The following is a 23,205-nucleotide window of genomic DNA, read 5'->3' as shown; positions in this document are numbered from 1 at the left end:
TATTTGATTCACTAATGAATTATGTAAACAAAGAATAGTTAATTAACGACATATTTACAATATTCCTCAGACTGTACTGAAACATTAAGTACATAACAGAAAGTCAAAAGCTGGGGGGTAAGCCTTTAGGGTGAGAGAAAGGAAGTTTAAGGGAGATGTGCGGGCCAGGCTTTGTTAACACAGAGACTGCTGGCTGTCTGGAATACGTTACCAGGCCCTGTGGTGGAAACAGGAACAATAGTGGTGTGTATGCAGTATTTGGACTGGTGCTGGCAATGGAGGGATATAGATGATGTGCTGGCAGATGGAACTAGCTTAACAGTGAAACTTGCTGTCTTCATCATCTCTAATCAGCGAAGGTTGTACTGGGGGCAACCTGCAAGTGGCGCCACACTTCCAGGGCCAACATAGCATGCCCACAACTGACTAAACCTATCCCGTACGACTCTGAATGTGGTGGGAAACTGAAGCTCCCAGAGGAAACCCATGTGGTCACAGAGAGAACGTACAAGCTCCTTACAGATGGCAGCAGGAATCGAACCTTGATCTTACAGCTGGCCTCTACAAAGCATTGTGCTAACCTTGGTTGGACAGGGAGGGCTGTCAGAGGTTACAGAGGGACATCGATAGGATGCAAAACTGGGCTGAGAAGTGGCAGATGGAGTTCAACCCAGATAAATGTGAAGTGGTTCATTTTGGTAGGTCAAATATGATGACAGAATATAGTATTAATAGTAAGACTCTTGGCAGTGTGGAGGATCAGAGGGATCTTGGGGTCTGAGTCCAAAGGACACTCAAAGCAGCTACACAGGTTGACTCTGTTGTTAAGAAGGTGTACGGTGTAATGGCCTTCATCAATCGTGGAATTGAATTTAGGAGCCGAGAGGTAATGTTGCAGCTATATAGGACCCTGCTCAGACCCCACTTGGAGTACTGTGCTCAGTTCTGGTCGCCTCACTACAAAAAGGATGTGGAAATCATAGAAAGGGTGCAGAGGAGATTTACAAGGGTGATGCCTGGATTGGTGAACATGCCTTATGAGAATAGGTTGAGTGAACTCAGCCTTTTCTCCTTGGAGCGACAGAGGATGAGAGGTGACCTGATAGAGGCGTATAAGATGTTCTTCCAGGTTGAAGAAGAGGGCGGGGAACATCATAAAGGACTCCTCCCATCCTGCGCACGGACTGTTTGAACTGCTTCCGTCTGGTAGGCACTTCAGATCCCTCCAGACTAAGACTAATAGGCACTGGAGAAGTTTTTTCCCTACTGCAGTCACTTTGCTGAACAGTTAACTGCCGGTTAACTGTCGGCTAACTATTACTTGGATTGCACTACTTGTATGTATAATCTGTATTTTCATTTATATTTATCATCTGTAATGAGCAGAGAGACAACATCTGCCGGAAGTAAATTCCTTGTATGTGTACAGGTACTTGGCGATTAAAGTCTGATTCTGAGAGGCATTGATCGTGTGGATAGTCAGAGGCTTTTTCCCAGGGCTGAAGTGGTTGCCACAAGAGGACACAGGTTTAAGGTGCTGGGGAGTAGGTACAGAGGAGACATCAGGGGTACATTTTTTACTCAGAGAGTGGTGAATGCGTGGAATGGGCTGCCGGCAACGGTGGTGGAGGCGGATATGGTAGGGTCTTTTAAGAGACTTTTGGATAGGTACATGGAGCTTAGTAAAATAGAGGCCTATGGGTAACCCTAATAATTTCTACGGTAGGGACATGTTCGGCACAACTTTCTGGACTGAAGGGCCTGTATTGTGCCATAGATTGTCTACGTTCATGTTTCTATGCTATACTACCTTGCTGCTCCCCCTTTCCCAACAAAAGACTGGGATATATCTCTGTCAAAAAAGATAATGATTTTTTTGAAGGGAAAGTAGCAGCAGATACTAAAATGGACAGTAAGAGTTTCCTTTGGCATCCTGCTAGGCGCAGTGCTGTGGGCTGAAGGGCCTGTTCTTGTTTCATATTGCTCTGTGTTCCTCTGGCCAGGAGCTGACCACCGAGCACTTACCAGGAGAAGTGATCCTCACTACTTGTTGTCGCGTCATGTCTGGGCTTTGTTTAAAATAGAGTCCAAATCTTCATAAATGGCTCTGAAACCAAAAGGATATCCAGAATATTAATCTGAGTAATCAATGCTCATGCTGAAGGAGGTAATTTAAGGAGCATAAAACATACGAGCAAATTAGGCTATTGGGCCCATCAAGTCTGCTCCACCATCCGGTCATACCTGATTTATTTTCCCTCACTACTCCATTCTACTGCTCCCTCCCTTTGACACTCTTACTAATCAAGAACCTATTGACCTCCACCTCAAATACACTCAATGGCTTGGCATCCACAGGCGCCTGTGGCAATGAATTCCACAGATTCACCACCCTCTGTCTAAAGAAATCCCTCCTCACCTCTGTTCTAAATGGATGGCCCTCTAATCTGAGGCTGTGTCCTCTGATCTTAGACTCCCCCACTATAGGGAACATTTTTTCCACATCTGGGCCTTTCAATATTCAATAGGTTTCACTAAGATCCCTCCTTGTTCCTCTGAACTCCAGGGAATATGGGCCCCGAGCCATCAAACACTCCTCATACATTGACTTCTTCATTCCCAGGATCGTTTACCTGAATCCTCTCCAGGATTTCGAGGAGTTCGGATCCCAGCCAAGAGGAGAGATGCTTACTAAAGAAGGGCAGGAGAGTGCGAAATGAAAGAGAAAACATATAAAGTGGAAAAAGTTGGGGTAATACCAAAAATAGGGAGAAAGTACAAAAATCAGAGATGCAAAAGGACTTGGGAATCCTTGTGCAGGAGTCCCTCAAGGTTAACTTGCAAGTTGAGTCGGTAGTAAAAAAGGCAAAAGCAATGTTAGCATTCGCTTCAAGAAGACATGAACATAAGGGCAAGGATGTGATGCTGAGGGTTTATAAGGCATTGGTCAGATGGCACTTAGAGGATTGTGGGCAGTTTTGGGGCCCTTATCTTAGAAAGGATGTGCTGACATTGGAGAGGGTCCAGAGGAGGTTCACAAGAAAGATTCCAGGAATGGAAGGGTTAATGTTTAATGGCTCTGGGCCTGTACTTGCTGGAGTTTAGACGAATGGGGGGAGGGGGGGTTCTGATTGAAACTTATTGAATATGAACATGGAGAGGACGTTTCCTGTAGTGGGTGACTCCAGGACCAGAGGGCACAGCCTCAGAATAGCGGGGCCTCTAGAACAGAGATGAGGAGGAACTTTAGCCAGAGAGTGGTAAATCTAAGGAATTTGTTGGCACAGATGGCTGCGGAGGCTAAGTCATTGTGTATTTTTAAAGCGGAGGTTGATAGGTTCTTGATTAGTAAGGTTGTCAATGGTTATGGTGGGGGGAGGGATTGAGAGGGATAATAAATCAGTCATGATGGAATGGCCTGATTCTGCTCCTGTGTCTCAACATGCTTTTGTTAGTGTGAGTAGGAGAGCTGGGTCAAACAGGGAGTCAGATTAGACCTTGCACCCCAGATCACATTTCACACCACAGACCTGTCCTGCCCTGCCCACTCACAGGGACACCAGTGCTGCTGACGAGCCTGGCACTTCCTGGTGTGGCCAGCTTTGAGGAATTATTAATATTCCTGGCACATGGGATCAGTGTGGGGAAGAGGTGCTGAGGTTAAATGAATGACAGGAAGGCACAAGGGGGCAAAATGGCTGATTCCCTCTTGAATGGCCTTGGCTGGAAATGTCGACTATTTACACCCCTCCATAGATGCTGCCCGACCTGCTGAGCTCCTCTCCTGCCCCAGTGGACTTTGTCGACATTTCTCACAGCCTCAGTAATGCAGCCATCGTAATCAAAGGCTCCACCTACTCTGGACAATCTCCCTTCTCCCCTTTCCCATCAGGCAAAAGGTCCCACCAGACTCCAGGGCAGCTTCTAGCCCATTATCAGACTATTCAATGCTTTGATGTTCGCATAACAAATAAAGATAATGTGCATCTTCTTCAATCAAACTTTGAAAAGAAAATTTCTTGTCCTTTTGAGGTCTGTGGGCTTGATTCCAATCTAGGCCCAGAAAGCATGCCTGTACCAGCCAGTCTGGTATCTCAGGAACTGTGTCTTGTCCAACAACGTATTAGTTCTTGGCAAAACTGAGGCTTCTACTGTGGGAACCACTCACAGCTACAGTACATCACTGGACTGAACTCCTTGTCCTCTCAGTGTTTGTCAGTTTGGGGACTCTCAGGGATCTGAGTGAATCCTTACAGACATCAAATTGCATAGAACATACGGTACAGCAGTGAGACAGGTCATTCAGCTCTGCTAATCTGTCCTTCACCTAATCCTGGACAGGGGCTTTACTGTCACACGTACATCGAAACAAACACTCAGTGGCCACTTTCATAGGTATATCTGTTCACCTGTTCATTAACGCAGCCAATCATGTGGCAGCCTATCTAATCAGCCAATCACGTGGCAGAAACTCAATGCATAAGGATATGGTCAAGAGGTTCAGTTGTTGTTCAGACCAAACATCAGAATGGGGAAGAAATGTGATCCAAGTTAATGTCACAGTGGAATGATTGTTGGTGTCAGATGGGGTGGTTTGAGTATCTCAGAAACTGCTGATCTCCTGGGATTTTCACACACAACCGTCTCTAGTGCTTACAGGGAGTGGTGTGAGAAACAAAAAAACAACTATTCGGTGAATGGCAGTTCTGTGGGTGAAAATGCCCTGTTAATGAGAGAGGTCAGAGGAGAATGGCCAGGCTGGCAGGAACTCAAATAACCACGTGTTACATTGGTGGTGTACAGAAGAGAATCCCTCAATGCACAACACGTCAAACTTTGATGGGCAAACACGAGGAAATTTGCAGATGCTGGAAATTCAAACAACATACACAAAATGCTGGTGTAACACAGCAGGCCAGGCAGCATCTAAAGGGAGAAGCACTGTCGACGTTTCGGGCCGAGACCCTTCGTCAGAACTAACTGAAAGGAAAGATAGTAAGAGATTTGAAAGAGAAGGGATAAGAGAGGGGAACCAGAATGGGGAATGGGACATGAGGGAGAAAAGAGGAAGTGGGATTGGTGGGAATAAACACAGGTTCGATGGGTCAAATGTCTTGCTTATAACTTAACAGAATTCTACAAAAGAGCCACTCTCGATTCCAGTAAACTTCCGTTTCTGATTCTGACTGTCAGACACTTCACACCGTTACAGACTGTACTTTGCCTGCATCAGGGGTGTGTCCCAGATAAGGCTACATAATGTGCCTATTCATAAACCTTTTGTGGATCGAGGTATTCGAAAACCACAGTGGTACTGAAGCCCTGTAACTGATCAAACACTTCCTGCACAGTAGACTCGACTTACAGTGCGGAGGAAACGGCTCCCTGGAGGCACACCCTCTTATCCAGTTTAACCATTACTACTCAGAGAACACCACATTGATGACAATTCCTTACGCAATAGAGGGAGAGTCACACTGTGGGAGAGTCACACTGAGGGAGAGACACACTGTGGGAGAATCACACTGAGGGAGAGTCACACTGAGGGAGAATCACACTGAGGGAGAGTCACACTGAGGGAGAGTCACACTGAGGGAGATACACACTGAGGGAGAGTCACACTGAGGGAGAGTCACACCGTGGGAGAGACACTGAGGGAGAGACACACTGTGGGAGAGTCACACTGAGGGAGAGTCACACCGTGGGAGAGACATTGAGGGAGAGACACTGTGGGAGAGTCACACTGAGGGAGAGTCACACTGTGGGAGAGACACTGAGGGAGAGTCACACTGAGGGAGAGTCACATTGTGGGAGAGTCACAGTGTGGGAGAGTCACACTGTGGGAGAGTCACATTGTGGGAGAGTCACACTGAGGGAGAGTCACACTGTGGGAGAGTCACATTGTGGGAGAGTCACACTGAGGGAGAGTCACACTGTGGGAGAGACACACTGAGGGAGAGTCACAGAGGGAGAGTCACATTGTGGGAGAGTCACAGTGTGGGAGAGTCACACTGAGGGAGAGTCACACTGAGGGAGAGTCACATTGTGGGAGAGTCACAGTGTGGGAGAGTCACACTGAGGGAGAGTCACATTGTGGGAGAGTCACACTGAGGGAGAATCACACTGAGGGAGAAACACACTGAGGGAGAATCACACTGAGGGAGAGACACACTGTGGGAGAGTCACACTGAGGGAGAGTCACATTGTGGGGGAGTCACACTGTGGGAGAGTCACACTGAGGGAGAGTCACACTGTGGGAGAGTCACACAGGGAGAGTCACTGAGGGAGAGACACACTGTAGGAGGATTGGGTCAGGTTGGAAGGGGGGACAGGGTGAAAGAAGGATCTCCTGGTGGGCTTGTTCCCTGGCCTGGCCAAGATGGCCATCCATGGGTTTAGGCTGCGGAAGATGGAGGGTGTTGTCCGGGCCCACTGCCCCTTTTCTGAGGATACGTTCATGCCTGGCTGTCCTTGGAGAGGGTGCACGTGGTCGTGATTGGCACACTGGGGGATTTCCGTGAGCGGAGGTCCCCCCATGGTATAGACTGTAGTGACGGTATTGTAATTTAAGTGTAAATATTGATTGTCTTGTTTCTATGTGTTGTCAATAAACTTTTACAGTTTTGTAAAAAAAAAGGGGGTGGTATTGGGGGAGGGTCACAGAGAGGGAGGAGAGGTACTGAGGGTGAGAAGGGATGTTATACTTAAACCAGTCAGCCCTGACACACACAGTCAATCCCACAGGGTCTGAAGTAGAAACTTACTCAGAGTTGTTCAAGTTAGCCAGCGGGTCAAACTCCAGTCCAATCAGCTGAGGCCCAACAATCTTCGAAGGCTCTGATTGGCTTGTAGCTGGAAGGAGAAGCAGTGGTTGTAACGTGACCTGATCACCCTCTCCATCTTCCCAAAGAGAGCACGAGGCAAGTGATGTGGGGGCACAGAGAGATCAGGGAAGGGACAGCTCTTGGGGAGTAGGTGGGAGATGAGGAGTGTGGTGCTTTGAGAGGGGAAGGGAGGATGGGGGATTGGGGTTGAGGACAGTTGGGAGGGGGAACAGGGATTTGGAGGGTGCAGATGGAGTGGGAAGGTGGGGACTGGAATGGGGGGGTGGGGATGGGGAAGGAGAAGGAGGAGGACCGGTGTGGAAGGGTGGAGAGAGGCATGGAGGGGTAAGCGGGGGCAGCAAGGTCTGGGACGGGCGGGTGAGGGCAGCAGGGCGGGGGCTGTTCATGGTGGGCTAGGAATGGGGTGACAGTGTGTGACATGCAGGGCATTAACATTACCGCCCGCCCCCCCCCAATCTGCCAGTTTCCTGACCTACCTGTGTGTTCACAGGGCCACTTGGTGTGGGAGGGGCCAGGCGTGGGGGCTTCCAGCAGCTCAGTTCCCTGCGAGTCCACCTGAAATGTCAGACAGTGTCTGTCACATCAACGGTGTCCTACCCTGTCCTCCTTGAGGGGAGAGGGGCATCAGGGAGCAAGTAGAGTGAGGGGCCATAAGGATGGAGCAGCAGAAGGAAGAGTCATATTGGAGGGGATGATAGGTCAAGGGGCAAAGGGGAGGGGCAGGGGTGAGGAAGGGAGGTGGGGCAGTTGATAGGTATGTGTTGCCCATTCTGAGTTGCTCTAGCTCAAAATCGGTGATGGAGATGGACGTCGGGGATGGGTAGCGGTGATGGACGTTGGGAATGGGCGGCGGTGATAGATGTCGGGGATGGCCAGTCATGATGGACATTGGGGATGGACGTCGAGGATGGTCATCAGTGATGGATGGAGGTGATGGACGTCGGGGATGGATATTGGAGATGGGCAGCGGTGATGGATGTTGGAGATGGGCAGTGATGATGGACGTTGGAGATGGGCAGTGGTGATGGATGTTGGAGATGGGCAGCGGTGATGAAGGTTGGAGATGGGCAGCGGTGATGGAGATGGGCAGTGATGATGGATGTTGGAGATGGGCAGCGGTGATGAAGGTTGGAGATGGGCAGCGGTGATGGATGTTGGAGATGGGCAGCAGTGATGAAGGTTGGAGATGGGCAGTGGAGATGGACGTTGGGAATGGGCGGCGGTGATAGATGTCGGGGACGGCCGATGATGATGGACATTGGGGATGGACGTTGAGGATAGTCATCAGTGATGGGCAGCGGTGATGGACATCGGGGATGGATGGAGGTGATGGACATCAGGGATGGACATCGAGGATGGATGGAAGTGATGGCTGTTGGAGATGGGCGGCGGTGATGGACATCGGGGATGGACGTCGGGGATGGATGGTGGTGATGGACGTCGGGGATGGATGTTGGAGATGGGCAGCGGTGATGGACATTGGGGATGGGCGGCGGTGATGGACGTCGGGGATGGATGGTGATGGACGTCGGGGATGGATGGAGGTGATGGACGTCGGGGATGGATGGAGGTGATGGACGTCGGGGATGGATGGAGGGGATGGACGTCAGGGATGGATGGAGGTGATGGATGTCGGGGATAGACGTCGGGGATGGATGGAGGTGATGGACGTCGGGGATGGATGGAGGTGATGGACGTCGGGGATGGATGGAGGGGATGGACGTCGGGGATGGATGGAGGTGATGGATGTCGGGGATAGACGTCGGGGATGGATGGTGGTGATGGACGTCGGGGATGGATGGTGGTGATGGACGTCAGGGATGGATGGAGGTGATGGACGTCGGGGATGGATGGAGGTGATGGACGTCGGAGATGGATGGAGGTGATGGACATTGGGGATGGACATCGGGGATGGATGGAGGTGATGGACATCGGGGATGGATGGAGGTGATGGACGTCGGGGATAGATGGAGGTGATGGACATCGGGGTTGGATGGATGTGATGGACGTCGGGGATGGATGGAGGTGATGGACGTCGGTGATGGATGGAGATGATGGACATCAGGGATGGATGGTGGTGATGGACATCAGGGATGGATGGAGGGGATGGACATCGGGGATGGATGGTGGTGATGGACATCGGGGATGGATGGAGGGGATGGACATCAGGGATGGACGGTGGTGATGGACATCGGGGATGGACGTCGGGGATGGATGGTGATGGACGTCGGGGATGGATGGAGGTGATGGACATCGGGGATGGATGGAGATGATGGACATCGGGGATGGATGGAGGTGATGGACATCGGGGTTGGACGTCGGGGATGGATGGTGATGGACGTCGGGGATGGATGGAGGTGATGGACATCGGGGATGGATGGAGGTGATGGACATCGGGGATGGATGGAGGTGATGGACATCGGGGTTGGACGTCGGGGATGGATGGTGATGGACGTCGGGGATGGATGGAGGTGATGGACATCGGGGATGGATGGAGGTGATGGACATCGGGGTTGGATGGTGGTGATGGGCAGCAGGGATGGACGTCGGGGATGGATGTTGGAGATGGGCGGCAGTGATGGATGTCGGGGACGGCCAGTGATGACGGACATTGGGGACGGATGTCGAGGATGGATGGTGGGGATGGGCAGCAGGGATGGACGTCAGGGATGGACGTCGGGGATGGACGTCGGGGATGGATGGAGGTGATGGACATCGGGGATGGATGGAGGTGATGGACATCGGGGATGGATGGTGGTGATGGACATCGGGGATGGATGGTGGTGATGGACGTCGGGGATGGATGGAGGTGATGGACATCGGGGTTGGATGGAGATGATGGACATCGGGGATGGATGGAGGTGATGGACATCGGGGATGGATGGTGGTGATGGACATCGGGGATGGATGGAGGTGATGGACATCGGGGATGCTTGGTGGTGATGGACATCGGGGATGGATGGAGGTGATGGACATCGGGGATGGATGGAGGTGATGGACATCGGGGATGGATGGAGGTGATGGACATCGGGGATGGATGGAGGTGATGGACATCGGGGATGGATGGTGGTGATGGACATCGGGGTTGGATGGAGGTGATGGACATCGAGGATGGATGTTGGAGATGGGCAGCAGGGATGGACGTCGGGGATGACCAGTGAAGACGGACATTGGGGACGGATGTCGAGGATGGATGGAGGTGATGGACGTCAGGGATGGATAGAGGTGATGGGCAGCAGGGATGGACGTCGGGGATGGATGGTGGGGATGGGCAGCAGGGATGGATGCCAAGGATGGGTGTAGGTGAAGGATAGCAAGGACAGGTGCCTGGGATTGGCTCCACCCTCACCCATTGCCCAGCACGACCTGAGTTGAGCTGGGTGGAGAGGATGGGGACCCCAGCACGTACTCACGTTGGCGTACAGAGGTTCAGGGATACTGCCGGAGAAACTTTGGCTGGGCCTGGAAGGCAGAGATAAATTAAGTCTGTGGTTGAACAGGTCAGACTCACAGTTTCTCTCTCCTCTACAAGAAGTGGTACCCAAGGGACTCACCCACCACACTGTCTGGGACAGCCCCGTAGGCTGGCTGCCCAACCCTCCCAGTGTCTCTCCTGGTTAACACACCACACTGTCTGGGACAGCCCCGTAGGCTGGCTGCCCAACCCTCCCAGTGTCTCTCCTGGTTAACACACCACACTGTCTGGGACAGCCCCGCAGGCTGGCTGCCCAACCCTCCCAGTGTCTCTCCATGGCGATCAAACGGAGAATGAGATCCAGGGCATTGATTGTATCAGTATTGTTGGATGGTGGATTGGTGGGAGGGGTAGATTGTAGTTACTTTTATTGTAATTTTTATGTATTGTTCTGTACTGCTGTCACAAAACCACACATTTCACGACATGTCTGTGATAATAAACCTGATTCTGATTGTCTCCTCATGGTTGAGTTTCATTGGGAGGTTGTCGAGATGTGGTATCTCACCAAAGACTTTAGCAGATTTCTACACATGTACTGTGGAGAGCATTGTGACTGGTTGCAATATCATCTGGTGTAGAGGGGCCACTGCAGAGGATTGCAAAAAGCTGCAGAGTGTTGTAGATCAGCCAGCTCCATCGTGGGCATGAGCTTCTCCACCATCAAGGACACCTTGAAAAGGCGATGCCTCAAGTAGGCAGCATCCATCATGACAGACCCCCATCACCCGGAATGTGCCCTTTCTCAGCACCCAGAACGTGCCCTTACCCATCACCCAGAACCTGCCTTTGCTCATCACCTGGAACCTGCCCTTTCCCATCACCCAGAACATGCCCTTTCCCATCACCCATAACGTGCCCATTCCCATCACCCAGAACGTGCCCTTTCCCATCGCCCAGAACGTGCCCTTTCCCATCGCCCAGAACGTGCCCTTACCCATCGCCCAGAACATGCCCTTTCCCATCGCTCAGAACCAGCCTTTTCCCATCGCCCAGAACCTTCCCTTTCCCATCGCCCAGAACCAGCCCTTTCCCATCGCCCAGAACCTGCCTTTTCCCATCGCCCGGAACCTGCCCTTTTCCCATCGCCCGGAACCTGCCTTTTCCCATCGCCCAGAACCTGCCTTTTCCCATCGCCCAGAACCAGCCCTTTCCCATCGCCCAGAACCTGCCTTTTCCCATCGCCCAGAACCTGCCTTTTCCCATCGCCCAGAACCAGCCCTTTCCCATCGCCCAGAACCTGCCTTTTCCCATCGCCCAGAACCTGCCTTTTCCCATCGCCCAGAACCTGCCCTTTTCCCATCGCCCAGAACCTGCCCTTTTCCCATCGCCCAGAACCAGCCCTTTCCCATCGCCCAGAACCTGCCCTTTTCCCATCGCCCAGAACCAGCCCTTTCCCCATCACCCAGAACCTGCCCTTTTCCCATCACCCAGAACCTGCCTTTTCCCATCGCCCAGAACCTGCCTTTTCCCATCGCCCAGAACCTGCCTTTTCCCATCGCCCAGAACCTGCCCTTTCCCATCGCCCAGAACCTGCCTTTTCCCATCGCCCAGAACATGCCCTTTTCCCATCGCCCAGAACCTGCCTTTTCCCATCGCCCAGAACCTGCCTTTTCCCATCGCCCAGAACCTGCCTTTTCCCATCACCCAGAATCTGCCCTTTTCCCATCACCCAGAATCTGCCCTTTTCCCATCGCCCAGAACCTGCCCTTTTCCCATCGCCCAGAACCTGCCTTTTCCCATCGCCCAGAACCTGCCTTTTCCCATCGCCCAGAACCTGCCTTTTCCCATCGCCCAGAACCTGCCTTTTCCCATCGCCCAGAATCTGCCCTTTTCCCATCGCCCAGAACCTTCCCTTTCCCATCGCCCAGAACCTTCCCTTTTCCCATCGCTCAGAACCAGCCTTTTCCCATCGCCCAGAACCTTCCCTTTCCCATCGCCCAGAACCAGCCCTTTCCCATCGCCCAGAACCTGCCTTTTCCCATCGCCCGGAACCTGCCTTTTCCCATCGCCCGGAACCTGCCCTTTTCCCATCGCCCGGAACCTGCCTTTTCCCATCGCCCAGAACCTGCCTTTTCCCATCGCCCAGAACCTGCCTTTTCCCATCGCCCAGAACCAGCCCTTTCCCATCGCCCAGAACCTGCCTTATCCCATCGCCCAGAACCTGCCCTTTCCCATCGCCCAGAACCAGCCCTTTCCCATCGCCCAGAACCTGCCTTTTCCCATCGCCCAGAACCTGCCTTTTCCCATCGCCCAGAACCTGCCCTTTTCCCATCACCCAGAACCTGCCTTTTCCCATCGCCCAGAACCTGCCTTTTCCCATCGCCCAGAACCTGCCTTTTCCCATCGCCCAGAACCTGCCCTTTCCCATCGCCCAGAACCTGCCTTTTCCCATCGCCCAGAACCTGCCCTTTCCCATCACCCAGAACCTGCCTTTTCCCATCGCCCAGAACCTTCCTTTTCCCATCGCCCAGAACCGCCCTTTTCCCATCGCCCAGAATCTGCCCTTTTCCCATCACCCAGAACCTGCCCTTTTCCCATCGCCCAGAACCTGCCTTTTCCCATCACCCAGAACCTGCCCATTTCCATCGCCCAGAACCTGCCCTTTTCCCATCGCCCAGAACCTGCCCTTTTCCCATCGCCCAGAACCTGCCCTTTTCCATCACCCAGAACCTGCCTTTTCCCATCGCCCAGAACCTGCCCTTTTCCCATCGCCCAGAACCTGCCTTTTCCCATCGCCCAGAACCTGCCTTTTCCCATCGCCCAGAACCTTCCCTTTCCCATCGCCCAGAACCTTCCCTTTTCCCATCACCCGGAACCTGCCCTTTTCCCATCGCCCAGAACCTGCCTTTTCCCATCGCCCAGAATCTGCCCTTTTCCCATCGCCCAGAACCTGCCCTTTTCCCATCGCCCAGAACCTGCCTTTTCCCATCGCCCAGAACCTGCCTTTTCCCATCACCCAGAACCTGCCCTTTTCCCATCGCCCAGAACCTGCCTTTTCCCATCGCCCAGAACCTGCCCTTTTCCCATCGCCCAGAACCTGCCTTTTCCCATCGCCCAGAACCTGCCCATTTCCATCACCCAGAACCTGCCCGTTTCCATCAGGGGGAGCTACAGGAGACTGAAGACACACAAACATTTTTGGAACAGCTTCTTCCCTTCCACCATCGGATTTCTGATCAGTCTATGAAACTATCAACACTAGCCTCTTCCAGCCTACCCACCTATTTATAGTAGTTTATAGCAAGCTTGCTGTCTTTTCCAGTACTGCAGCTGCAAAGCAATAAACTTCACAACATACATCAATGATAAACCTGATTCGGATTAATCTGAAATGAATCACTTCACACTTTCCCCGACTGAACTCCATCATCATAACCACGGCAACCTTCTACACAATTCAGAACGTGGTACGGGGAGAGGATATTTAATGGATGATTTGTATCCCGTACTCCCTGCAAGGATTTGTTGGGCAGGGATTGTGCTGGAGTGGTGAAATGTTTGGAAGGATGAGCATGGCCTGGAATTGAAACAGGACATACCAGAAACTTCCAGGATTTCCAGCTAGTTCAATACCAGGCCTTGCTCATCCTTCCCAACAGGAAGCAACCTAAACTCTTCACTGCCCAGCACAATCCCATTCACCCCGGGAGTACGGGGCATCCCAAGATCTGGAATTGGTAGTGGGACTCTGGGTGGAGAGATGATGTGAACTTACTGAAGCTGCTGAGCTGGGACGGTGTTGCGTGAGGGGACTTCAGGGAGAGCTCTGCTCCGCATACTGGGGTTCACCACATTCACATTCACGCCCGTGTTTCCGTTCCTGAGACCTGTGACGGGAGATCAGAATAAACGCTCACTCAGATCACTCCACCACGGATACAGTTCGAACTTAAACACAAGGTTCTGCAGATGCCGGAAATTCAGAGCAACACACACAAAATGAGAGGAAGAAACAGTCAATGTTTTGAGCTGAAACCATGCATCAAGAAGTCACGATCTCTTGATTGAGTATCTCGGCCCAGAATGTTGACTGTTCATTCATTTCCATAGATGCTGCCTGACTTGCTGAGTTCCTCCAGCATATTGTGCCCTTTGCAGTTCAAAAGTAAATTTTATACTTTAAATTTTCTCATGAAATTCACACCAGTTCAACCCAGGAATATCCCTGATAGAAGCACCACACACTCCCAGGATCAGAGACAGAGTTTCCCTCCACACACTCCAGGGATCAGAGACAGAGACAGTTTCCCTCCATACACTCCCAGGATCAGACACAGAAAGAATCTCCCTCCACATGGATCACTCATTTCCCACAGGGACTGGGCGATGGGTCACTCATTTCCCACAGGGACTGGGCGATGGGTCACTCATTTCCCACAGGGACTGGGCGATGGGTCACTCATTTCCCACAGGGACTGGGTGAGGGTCACTTATTTCCCATGCGGAATGGGAGAGGGTCACTCATTTCCCACAGGGACTGGGTGAGGGTCACTCATTTCCCAGGGGGACTGGGTGAGGGTCACTCATTTCACACGGGGTCTGGGTGAGGGTCACTCATTTCCCAGGGGGACTGGGTGATGGGTCACTCATTTCCCATGGGGTCTGGTTGACAGGTCACTCATTTCCCACAGGGACTGGGTGAGGGTCACTCATTTCCCACGGGGTCTGGGCGATGGGTCACTCATTTCCCACGGGGTCTGGGTGAGGGTCACTCATTTCCCAGGGGGACTGGGTGACGGGTCACTCATTTTCCACGGGGTCTGGGTGACGGGTCACTCATTTCCCACAGGGTCTGGGTGAGGGTCACTCATTTCCCACGGGGTCTGGTTGACGGGTCACTCATTTCCCACGGGGACTGGGTGAGAGTCACTCATTTCCCACGGGGACTGGGTGAGGGGTCACTCATTTCCCACGGGGTCTGGGTGATGGGTCACTCATTTCCCACGGGGACTGGGTGAGAGTCACTCATTTCCCACGGGGACTGGGTGACGGGTCACTCATTTCCCACGGGGACTGGGTGAGGGTCACTCATTTCCCACGGGGACTGGGTGACGGGTCACTCATTTCCCACGGGGACTGGGTGAGGGTCACTCATTTCCCACGGGGACTGGGTGAGGGGTCACTCATTTCCCACGGGGACTGGGTGAGGGGTCACTCATTTCCCACGGGGTCTGGGTGATGGGTCACTCATTTCCCACGGGGACTGGGTGAGGGTCACTCATTTCCCACGTGGTCTGGGTGACGGGTCACTCATTTCCCACGGGGTCTGGGTGATGGGTCACTCATTTCCCACGGGGACTGGGTGAGAGTCACTCATTTCCCACGGGGACTGGGCGATGGGTCACTCATTTCCCACGGGGTCTGGGTGAGGGTCACTCATTTCCCAGGGGGACTGGGTGATGGGTCACTCATTTCCCACGGCGTCTGGGTGAGGGTCACTCATTTCCCAGGGGGACTGGGTGATGGGTCACTCATTTCCCACGGGGTCTGGGTGAGAGTCACTCATTTCCCACGGGGACTGGGCGATGGGTCACTCATTTCCCATGGGTACCTGGTGAGGGTCACTCATTTCCCATGGGGTCTGGGCAATGGGTCACTCATTTCCCACGGGGACTGGGCGATGGGTCACTCATTTCCCATGGGTACTGGGTGAGGGTCACTCATTTCCCATGGGGTCTGGGTGACGGGTCACTCATTTCCCACGGGGTCTGGGTGATAGGTCACTCATTTCCCACGGGGACTGGGTGAGGGTCACTCATTTCCCACGGGGTCTGGGTGAGGGTCACTCATTTCCCACGGGGTCTGGGTGATGGGTCACTCATTTCCCATGGGGTCTGGGTGATGGGTCACTCATTTCCCACGGGGTCTGGGTGACGGGTCACTCATTTCCCACGGGGACTGGGTGAGGGTCACTCATTTCCCACGGGGACTGGGTGAGGGTGGGGTCACTCATTTCCCACAGGGACTGGGTGACGGGTGTCTTATTTCCCACGGGGTCTGGGCGATGGGTCACTCATTTCCCACGGGGTCTGGGTGACGGGTCACTCATTTCCCACGGGGACTGGGTGACGGGTCACTTATTTCCCACGGGGTCTGGGCGATGGGTCACTCATTTCCCACGGGGTCTGGGCGACGGGTCACTCATTTCCCACGGGGTCTGGGTGAGGGTCACTCATTTCCCAAGGGGTCTGGGTGACGGGTCACTCATTTCCCACGGGGTCTGGGCGACGGGTCACTCATTTCCCGGGGGACTGGGTGAGGGTCACTCATTTCCCGGGGGACTGGGTGAGGGTCACTCATTTCCCATGGGGTCTGGGTGACGGGTCACTCATTTCCCACGGGGGACTGGGGTCACTCATTTCCCACGGGGACTGGGTGAGGGTCACTCATTTCCCTGGGGGACTGGGGTCACTCATTTCCCACGGGGACTGGGTGAGGGTCACTCATTTCCCACAGGGACTGGGTGAGGGTGGGGTCACTCATTTCCCAGGGGGACTGGGTGAGGGTGGGGTCACTCATTTCCCACAGGGACTGGGTGAGGGTCACTCATTTCCCATGGGGTCTGGGTGACGGGTCACTCATTTCCCATGGGGACTGGGCGATGGGTCACTCATTTCCCACGGGGTCTGGGTGATGGGTCACTCATTTCCCATGGGTACTGGGTGAGGGTCACTCATTTCCCATGGGGTCTGGGTGACGGGTCACTAATTTCCCACGGGGTCTGGGCGATGGGTCACTCATTTCCCACGGGGTCTGGGTGATGGGTCACTCATTTCCCATGGGTACTGGGTGAGGGTCACTCATTTCCCATGGGGTCTGGGTGACGGGTCACTCATTTCCCACGGGGTCTGGGCGATGGGTCACTCATTTCCCACGAGGTCTGGGTGATGGGTCACTCATTTCCCATGGGTACTGGGTGAGGGTCACTCATTTCCCATGGGGTCTGGGTGACGGGTCACTCATTTCCCACGGGGACTGGGTGAGGGTGGGGTCACTCATTTCCCACGGGGTCTGGGTGAGGGTCACTCATTTCCCACTGGGTCTGGGTGAGGGTCACTCATTTCCCACGGGGACTGGGCGATGGGTCACTCATTTCCCACGGGGTCTGGGTGACGGGTCACTCATTTCCCACGGGGACTGGGTGAGGGTCACTCATTTCCCACGGGGTCTGGGTGACGGGTCACTCATTTCCCACGGGGTCTGGGCGACGGGTCACTCATTTCCCGGGGGACTGGGTGAGGGTGGGTTACTCACTCAGACTGGTGTACTGGTTTGTGCAGAGTGGTGCTGGTTCTGGACATGTGAAGCTGATCAGATCGTCAGTGGAGCACGGTGCAGAGGGATCCACAGGCAGGACCTGGAATCACAAAGTAGAATAAAATTATCCGACAGGTCACCAGGCCAAGCAGGTGCCACAGAGTCCCATCAAACCTGGGCTTCTCCTAGGAAACCCTGGCCAGAAAAGCCACCGTGGCTGGGTGTCAGGCTCAGATTTATGTATTTATTACATGTCAAGGCCTACGATTGTTGGGGTTGACCGTGGATGTTGCGTCCCAACTGTCTACGCGACACACAAGCCAGTGCTGTACGATATGAAGAGCGAGCTGTTGTCCATGTGGCAAGCTCCCCTCTCCACATCCCCGGTGAACCAGAGCAAACAGCAGAGGCCACCAGCGACGTCGCAGGAGCTGCCAGTCAGAGTCCGATTGTCTGAGGGACCCCAGCTCCGGTTTAGTCTGATGCCTTCCCATGAGTGCGTACAGAGGTTCCATCTCCTATCTGAGCTGCCAACCACGGCTGATGAGCCCCTTCTGCCTGAAGCGACTGGTTTGAAGGCACCAGTGACCCGCCTTTGACCCTTCTCCTGTCAGTAGAAATGGTTCCACTAGGCGTAGTAGCTAAGCCACACGTGCAGGCCAGGAGCTGGACTTGGTTCAGAGGGTATTTGAGACACATTCCACTAGGAACATTTAATCGGTAGTGGGAGCTTTTCCCCACGACCACTCCCAGCTGTAACAGCCGTAAGGAGCCATACACTGAAACGTACAGTGAAGTGCGTTGTTTGTGTGAATGACCAACACACCCAAAGTTGTGCTGGAGGCAGCTTGTAAATATCGCCACACATTCTGGCGCCGACGAAGCCTGTCCATAATACTCAGCAGAATAACAAAAGGAACACCTTTCCCACCCACACGTAGTCTTTCAACCTCAGGGGAGTTGCTGCTCATTTCAGGGCCCGAACGAGTGCCCTTCTGCAGGGGCCAAGTGTTGATCTCAAAACCACTCATAACCTCCGTACTGAGGCCCCCTGGCTTTTGTCCGCAAGGAGTTTGAGGAGATTTTGTTTGTGTTCAAAGGTTCTAGCAAGTTTCTGCAGATGTAGCACACAGAGCTCTCTGACTGGCTGCATCGGCATCCCGTGTGACGGCGCCAATGCACAGGATTGGAAAAAGACGCAGAGGGTTGCTCAATCATGGGCACTAACCTCCCCTCCAACGACAACATCTTCAAAAGGTGATGCCTCCGTCTTGTAGGACCCCCAGCATCCAGGGCATACTCCCTTCTCACTTCTACCATCAGGGAGGGGGTACAGGAACTGAACTGGCTGCGATTGCTGGCAGTGTAAGGTGTTACTCCGCTGTATGATAAGCTAGACTCTTGGCCTCACAATCTACGGCATTATGCACTTCAGCATTTGCCTGCACTGCACTCTTTCATTGTTTTTTTACACTTTATTCTGCATTGTTAATGTTTTACCTTGCTCTATCTCAATGCACCCTGCATGGATCTGATCTCCACAGACTGTACGCAAGACAAGCTTTGTCACTCTATCTCGGTACCTGTGACGATAATGAACCAACACAAAAACCACTTGGGGAAGCTCTTGTTAAATCTGCCCCTCCGTCCAGGCAGCTCACAGTTGACGATCCAACCCCCACTCCTTCCAAAAATACGTCTGTGCCCCAGTGTCTCGGGACAGAGACCATACAGTGCTCACTAGCTCTCTGGAGCAGTGGACACACTAGGGGACGGAGTGTGTCCTGCACAGAAATAATCGTGGATTTGTGATGTTGTAACATATTTTGTTCAAAGTTCAAAATAAATTTATTATGAAATACATAAGTATCACCATATACAGTACAACCCTGACATGCATTTTCTTGTGGGCATACTCTATAAATACATGAAACATAGAAGAATCAATGACAGACCATAAAAATACACAAAATGGGCATTAACCCATTTAGGTTCAGTCTGCCCCTATGCTGTCCCCGGACAGTGCACACCAGTTGAATATCCCAACACACAGGTATTTGTGTGTTATGCTCGTACCCACTCATCCTCCTTCACTGCAGAGAGAAAAGCCCTCGCTCGCTGAACCCTCAACTCTCCAAATCACAGATATCCATAGCCCTCAGATCCACCCAATCACAGATACCCATCGCCCTCGGATCAACCCAATCACAGATGTCCATCGCCCTCAGATCCACCCAATCACAGATACCCATCGCCCTCGGATCAACCCAATCACAGATGTCCATCGCCCTCAGATCCACCCAATCACAGATACCCATCGCCCTCGGATCTACCCAATCACAGATATCCATCGCCCTCGGATCTACCCAATCACAGATATCCATCGCCCTCAGATCTACCCAATCACAGATATCCATTGCCCTCAGACTGTGTTGGTTGTTGATACAAATGACACATTTCACTGTATGTATCGATGTACATGTGACAAGTAAAGGTAATCTTAAAATCACTTTAAAAAGTATTTTGATATGAATATACACAAAATGGGCAGCAACAAGTCCGGGTCCAGACAGGAGGCAGAATAAGCCTGCCTAAGAAAGGGCTTACACCAGTTGTATATTCTAACACACGAGTGCTCAGAGGCCACAAGATATCATCACACTGCCAATCCTACCTTGGGTGTGTCTGCAGCCGCCTTCTCTGTCCACTGGAACCGTGTCCTGTTGCGTTGGAACCTGTGGACAGGAACACTGGCCATCACTGGGAGTGCCAACACATCTTCCCACCCTGCTCCGTGATCCCACAGGATAGGGGCAGGATGCCGGCAGTGGGAGTATGAGATGGTCAACGGTGTCTGGTTATATTCAGAGAGCACAGAAACAACTGGCCCATGCCAGTTCTGGTTGCCTCATTACAAGAAGTGGAGGCTTCAGAGAGGGTGCAGAGGAGATCTGCCAGGGTTAGAGAACACATCTTGTGAGGACAGGTTGAGTGAGCTAGAACTTTTCTCTTTGGAGTGAAGGTGGATAAGAGGTGACTTGATGGAGGTGTACAAGATGATAAGAGGCGTAGATCCAGTGGATGACCAGGGACTTTCCCCAGGGCACAAATGGCTCATATGGGAGGGTATAATTTTAAGGTGATTGGAGGAAAGTACAGGTAAGTGAGTGGTGGGATTAGGGGAACGTGCTGTCAGGGGTGGTGGTAGAGGCAGATACACTAGGGATATTTAAGACTCTTAGATAGGCAAATGGATGATAGAGACATGGCAGGTCAGGCTATGTCAGGGAAAGGTCAGTTTGATCTTGGAGTAGGCTAGAAGTGGTTAGCACAATGCTTTACAATACAGGCGACCTGGGTTCAATTCCTGCCACTGCTTGTGAGGAGCTTGCATGTTCTCCCTGAGACTGCGTGGGTTTCCTCCCACAGTCCAAAGATGTGCCACATGGTTATTGTAAATTTTCCCGTGATCAGGCTAGGATAAAATCGGGGGCTTGCTGGGTAGCTCTGCTCAAAGGGCCGGAATGGCCTGTTCCGCACTATATCTAAATCTCTGTAGCACAACATAGTGGGCCGAAGGGCCTGTACTATACTGTAATGTTCTGTGCTCAATACCAGCTAAGATTCCCACATGAACAACTCCAGTTTTCTGGCATCTGGCCCAATGCCACCGAACTTTTCCTGCCTTACCAGAGTGAAGCGGCACAGAGAGAGGCCCAAGGTACACACCTAAGCCCGTCCCATTTCTACACGTCCTTCAAGTCCAAGTGTCTTTTAAATGTTGTCAATGTACCTTCCTCAATCCCGTCCTCTGACGTCCTGTTACATACACCCACCACCCTCTGGGGGAGAAGGTCCTCATTAAACCTTTTCCATTTCATACTGAATTTGTGTCCCCCTACTGTTGGGCTCCACACCCCAGGGAAAAGACTTTCACTGTCCACCTTATCTACACTCCACATGGCACTGTAGACCTCAATAAGGTCAAAGTTCAAAGTAAATTTATTATCAAAGTACATGTGCGTCACCAGTTATTCATTTTCTTGTGGGCATTCATAGTGAGTACAAAGAAACAATAGATTCAATGAAAAATCACACACAGCAGGATGGACAAACAACTGATGTGCAAAAGTCAGCAAGCTGTGCACGTCAAGAGCAAAATAAATACCACAATAGTAATAAATAAACAAACAATAAACATGAGGAACATGAGAAGAAGAATCCTTGAAAGACAGTCCACAGGATGTGGGAACTTGTCAGAGATGGGATGAATGAAGTTATCCCCACTGGCTCAGGAGCCTGAAAGTTGAGGGGTGATAACTGTTCCTGAACCTGGTGGTGAGGGACCTGATGGTTGAGGGGTGATAACTGTTCCTGAACCTAGTGGTGTGTGACCTGATGGTTGAGGGGTGATAACTGTTCCTGAACCTAGTGGTGTGTGACCTGATGGTTGAGGGGTGATAACTGTTCCTGAACCTAGTGGAGTGGGACCTGATGGTTGAGGGGTGATAACTGTTCCTGAACCTGGTGGTGTGGGACCTGATGGTTGAGGGGTGATAACTGTTCCTGAACCTGGTGGTGTGCGACCTGATGGTTGAGGGGTGATAACTGTTCCTGAACCTAGTGGAGTGGGACCTGATGGTTGAGGGGTGATAACTGTTCCTGAACCTGGTGGTGTGGGACCTGATGGTTCAGGGGTGATAACTGTTCCTGAACTTGGTGGTGTGGGACCTGATGGTTGAGGGGTGATAACTGTTCCTGAACCTGGTGGTGTGTGACCTGATGGTTGAGGGGTGATAACTGTTCCTGAACCTGGTGGTGTGGGACCTGATGGTTGAGGGGTGATAACTGTTCCTGAACCTGGTGGTGTGGGACCTGATGGTTGAGAGGTGATAACTGTTCCTGAACCTAGTGGTGTGGGACCTGATGGTTGAGGGGTGATGACTGTTCCTGAACCTGGTGGTGTGGGACCTGATGGTTGAGGGGTGATAACTGTTCCTGAACCTGGTGGTGTTGGTCCTGATGGTTCAGGGGTGATAACTGTTCCTGAACCTGGTGGTGTGGGACCTGATGGTTGAGGGGTGATAACTGTTCCTGAACCTGGTGGTGTGGGTCCTGAAGGTTGAGGGGTGATAACTGTTCCTGAACCTGGTGATGTGGGACCTGATGGTTGAGGGGTGATAACTGTTCCTGAACCTGGTGTTGTGGGACCTGATCGTTGAGGGGTGATAACTGTTCCTGAACCTGGTGGTGTGGGACCTGATGGTTGAGGGGTGATAACTGTTCCTGAACCTGGTGGTGTGGGACCTGATGGTTGAAGGGTGATAACTGTTCCTGAACCTGGTGGTGTGGGACCTGATGGTTGAGGGGTGATAACTGTTCCTGAACCTGGTGGTGTGGGACCTGATGGTTGAGGGGTGATAACTGTTCCTGAACCTGGTGGTGTGGGTCCTGATGGTTGAGGGGTGATAACTGTTCCTGAACCTGGTGGTGTGGGACCTGATGGTTGAGAGGTGATAACTGTTCCTGAACCCGGTGGTGTGGGACCTGATGGTCGAGGGGTGATAACTGTTCCTGAACCTGGTGGTGTGGGACCTGATGGTTGAGGGGTGATAACCATTCCTG

The 23,205-nt window shown here is 52.4% G+C and overlaps 2 protein-coding genes across 2 annotated transcripts in view; both read right to left on the bottom strand.

Annotated features, from left to right (window-relative positions):
* LOC132379890 (TOM1-like protein 1) overlaps window positions 1–23,205 on the bottom strand; it is a 60,963-nt gene that overhangs the window by 4,877 nt on the left and 32,881 nt on the right. Inside the window, exons 9-15 of the mRNA XM_059948188.1 lie at window positions 20,255–20,315; window positions 17,578–17,680; window positions 14,039–14,150; window positions 10,259–10,307; window positions 7,322–7,400; window positions 6,765–6,852; window positions 2,026–2,107 (exon numbers count right to left, since the gene is read on the bottom strand). Of these exons, the coding sequence (XP_059804171.1) occupies window positions 2,059–2,107; window positions 6,765–6,852; window positions 7,322–7,400; window positions 10,259–10,307; window positions 14,039–14,150; window positions 17,578–17,680; window positions 20,255–20,315 (541 nt within the window). The 3' untranslated portion in view covers window positions 2,026–2,058. The remainder of the gene's footprint in view (window positions 1–2,025; window positions 2,108–6,764; window positions 6,853–7,321; window positions 7,401–10,258; window positions 10,308–14,038; window positions 14,151–17,577; window positions 17,681–20,254; window positions 20,316–23,205) is intronic.
* On the bottom strand, window positions 11,968–14,025 carry LOC132379891 (protein qua-1-like). Its single transcript, XM_059948190.1, has 3 exons — window positions 13,165–14,025; window positions 12,098–12,773; window positions 11,968–12,024 (listed from the first exon to the last, which is right to left on the bottom strand). Exons 1-3 carry the CDS (start codon window positions 13,323–13,325, stop codon window positions 11,989–11,991), a joined length of 873 nt encoding a protein of 290 aa, XP_059804173.1. The 5' UTR covers window positions 13,326–14,025; the 3' UTR covers window positions 11,968–11,988.

This window comes from Hypanus sabinus, chromosome 23 (assembly GCF_030144855.1).
Source record: "Hypanus sabinus isolate sHypSab1 chromosome 23, sHypSab1.hap1, whole genome shotgun sequence".
Classification (NCBI taxonomy): Eukaryota; Metazoa; Chordata; class Chondrichthyes; order Myliobatiformes; family Dasyatidae; genus Hypanus; species Hypanus sabinus.
Note: the sequence above shows the minus strand (reverse complement) of the source record. Positions and strands in the feature narration are given on the sequence as shown.

What these genes read in the sequence shown, in the direction of transcription:
- LOC132379891 (XM_059948190.1), bottom strand. Translation starts at nt 13,325, where the DNA reads ATGGGAAAAGGCAGGTTCTGGGCGATGGGAAAAGGGCAGGTTCTGGGT. An exon ending in TGGGCGATGGGAAAAGGCAG is followed by an intron (nt 12,774 to 13,164) that starts GTTCTGGGCGAT and finishes GGGAAAAGGAAG; the next exon opens with GTTCTGGGCGATGGGAAAAG. An exon ending in TGGGCGATGGGAAAAGGCAG is followed by an intron (nt 12,025 to 12,097) that starts GTTCTGGGCGAT and finishes GGAAAAGGGCAG; the next exon opens with GTTCTGGGCGATGGGAAAAG.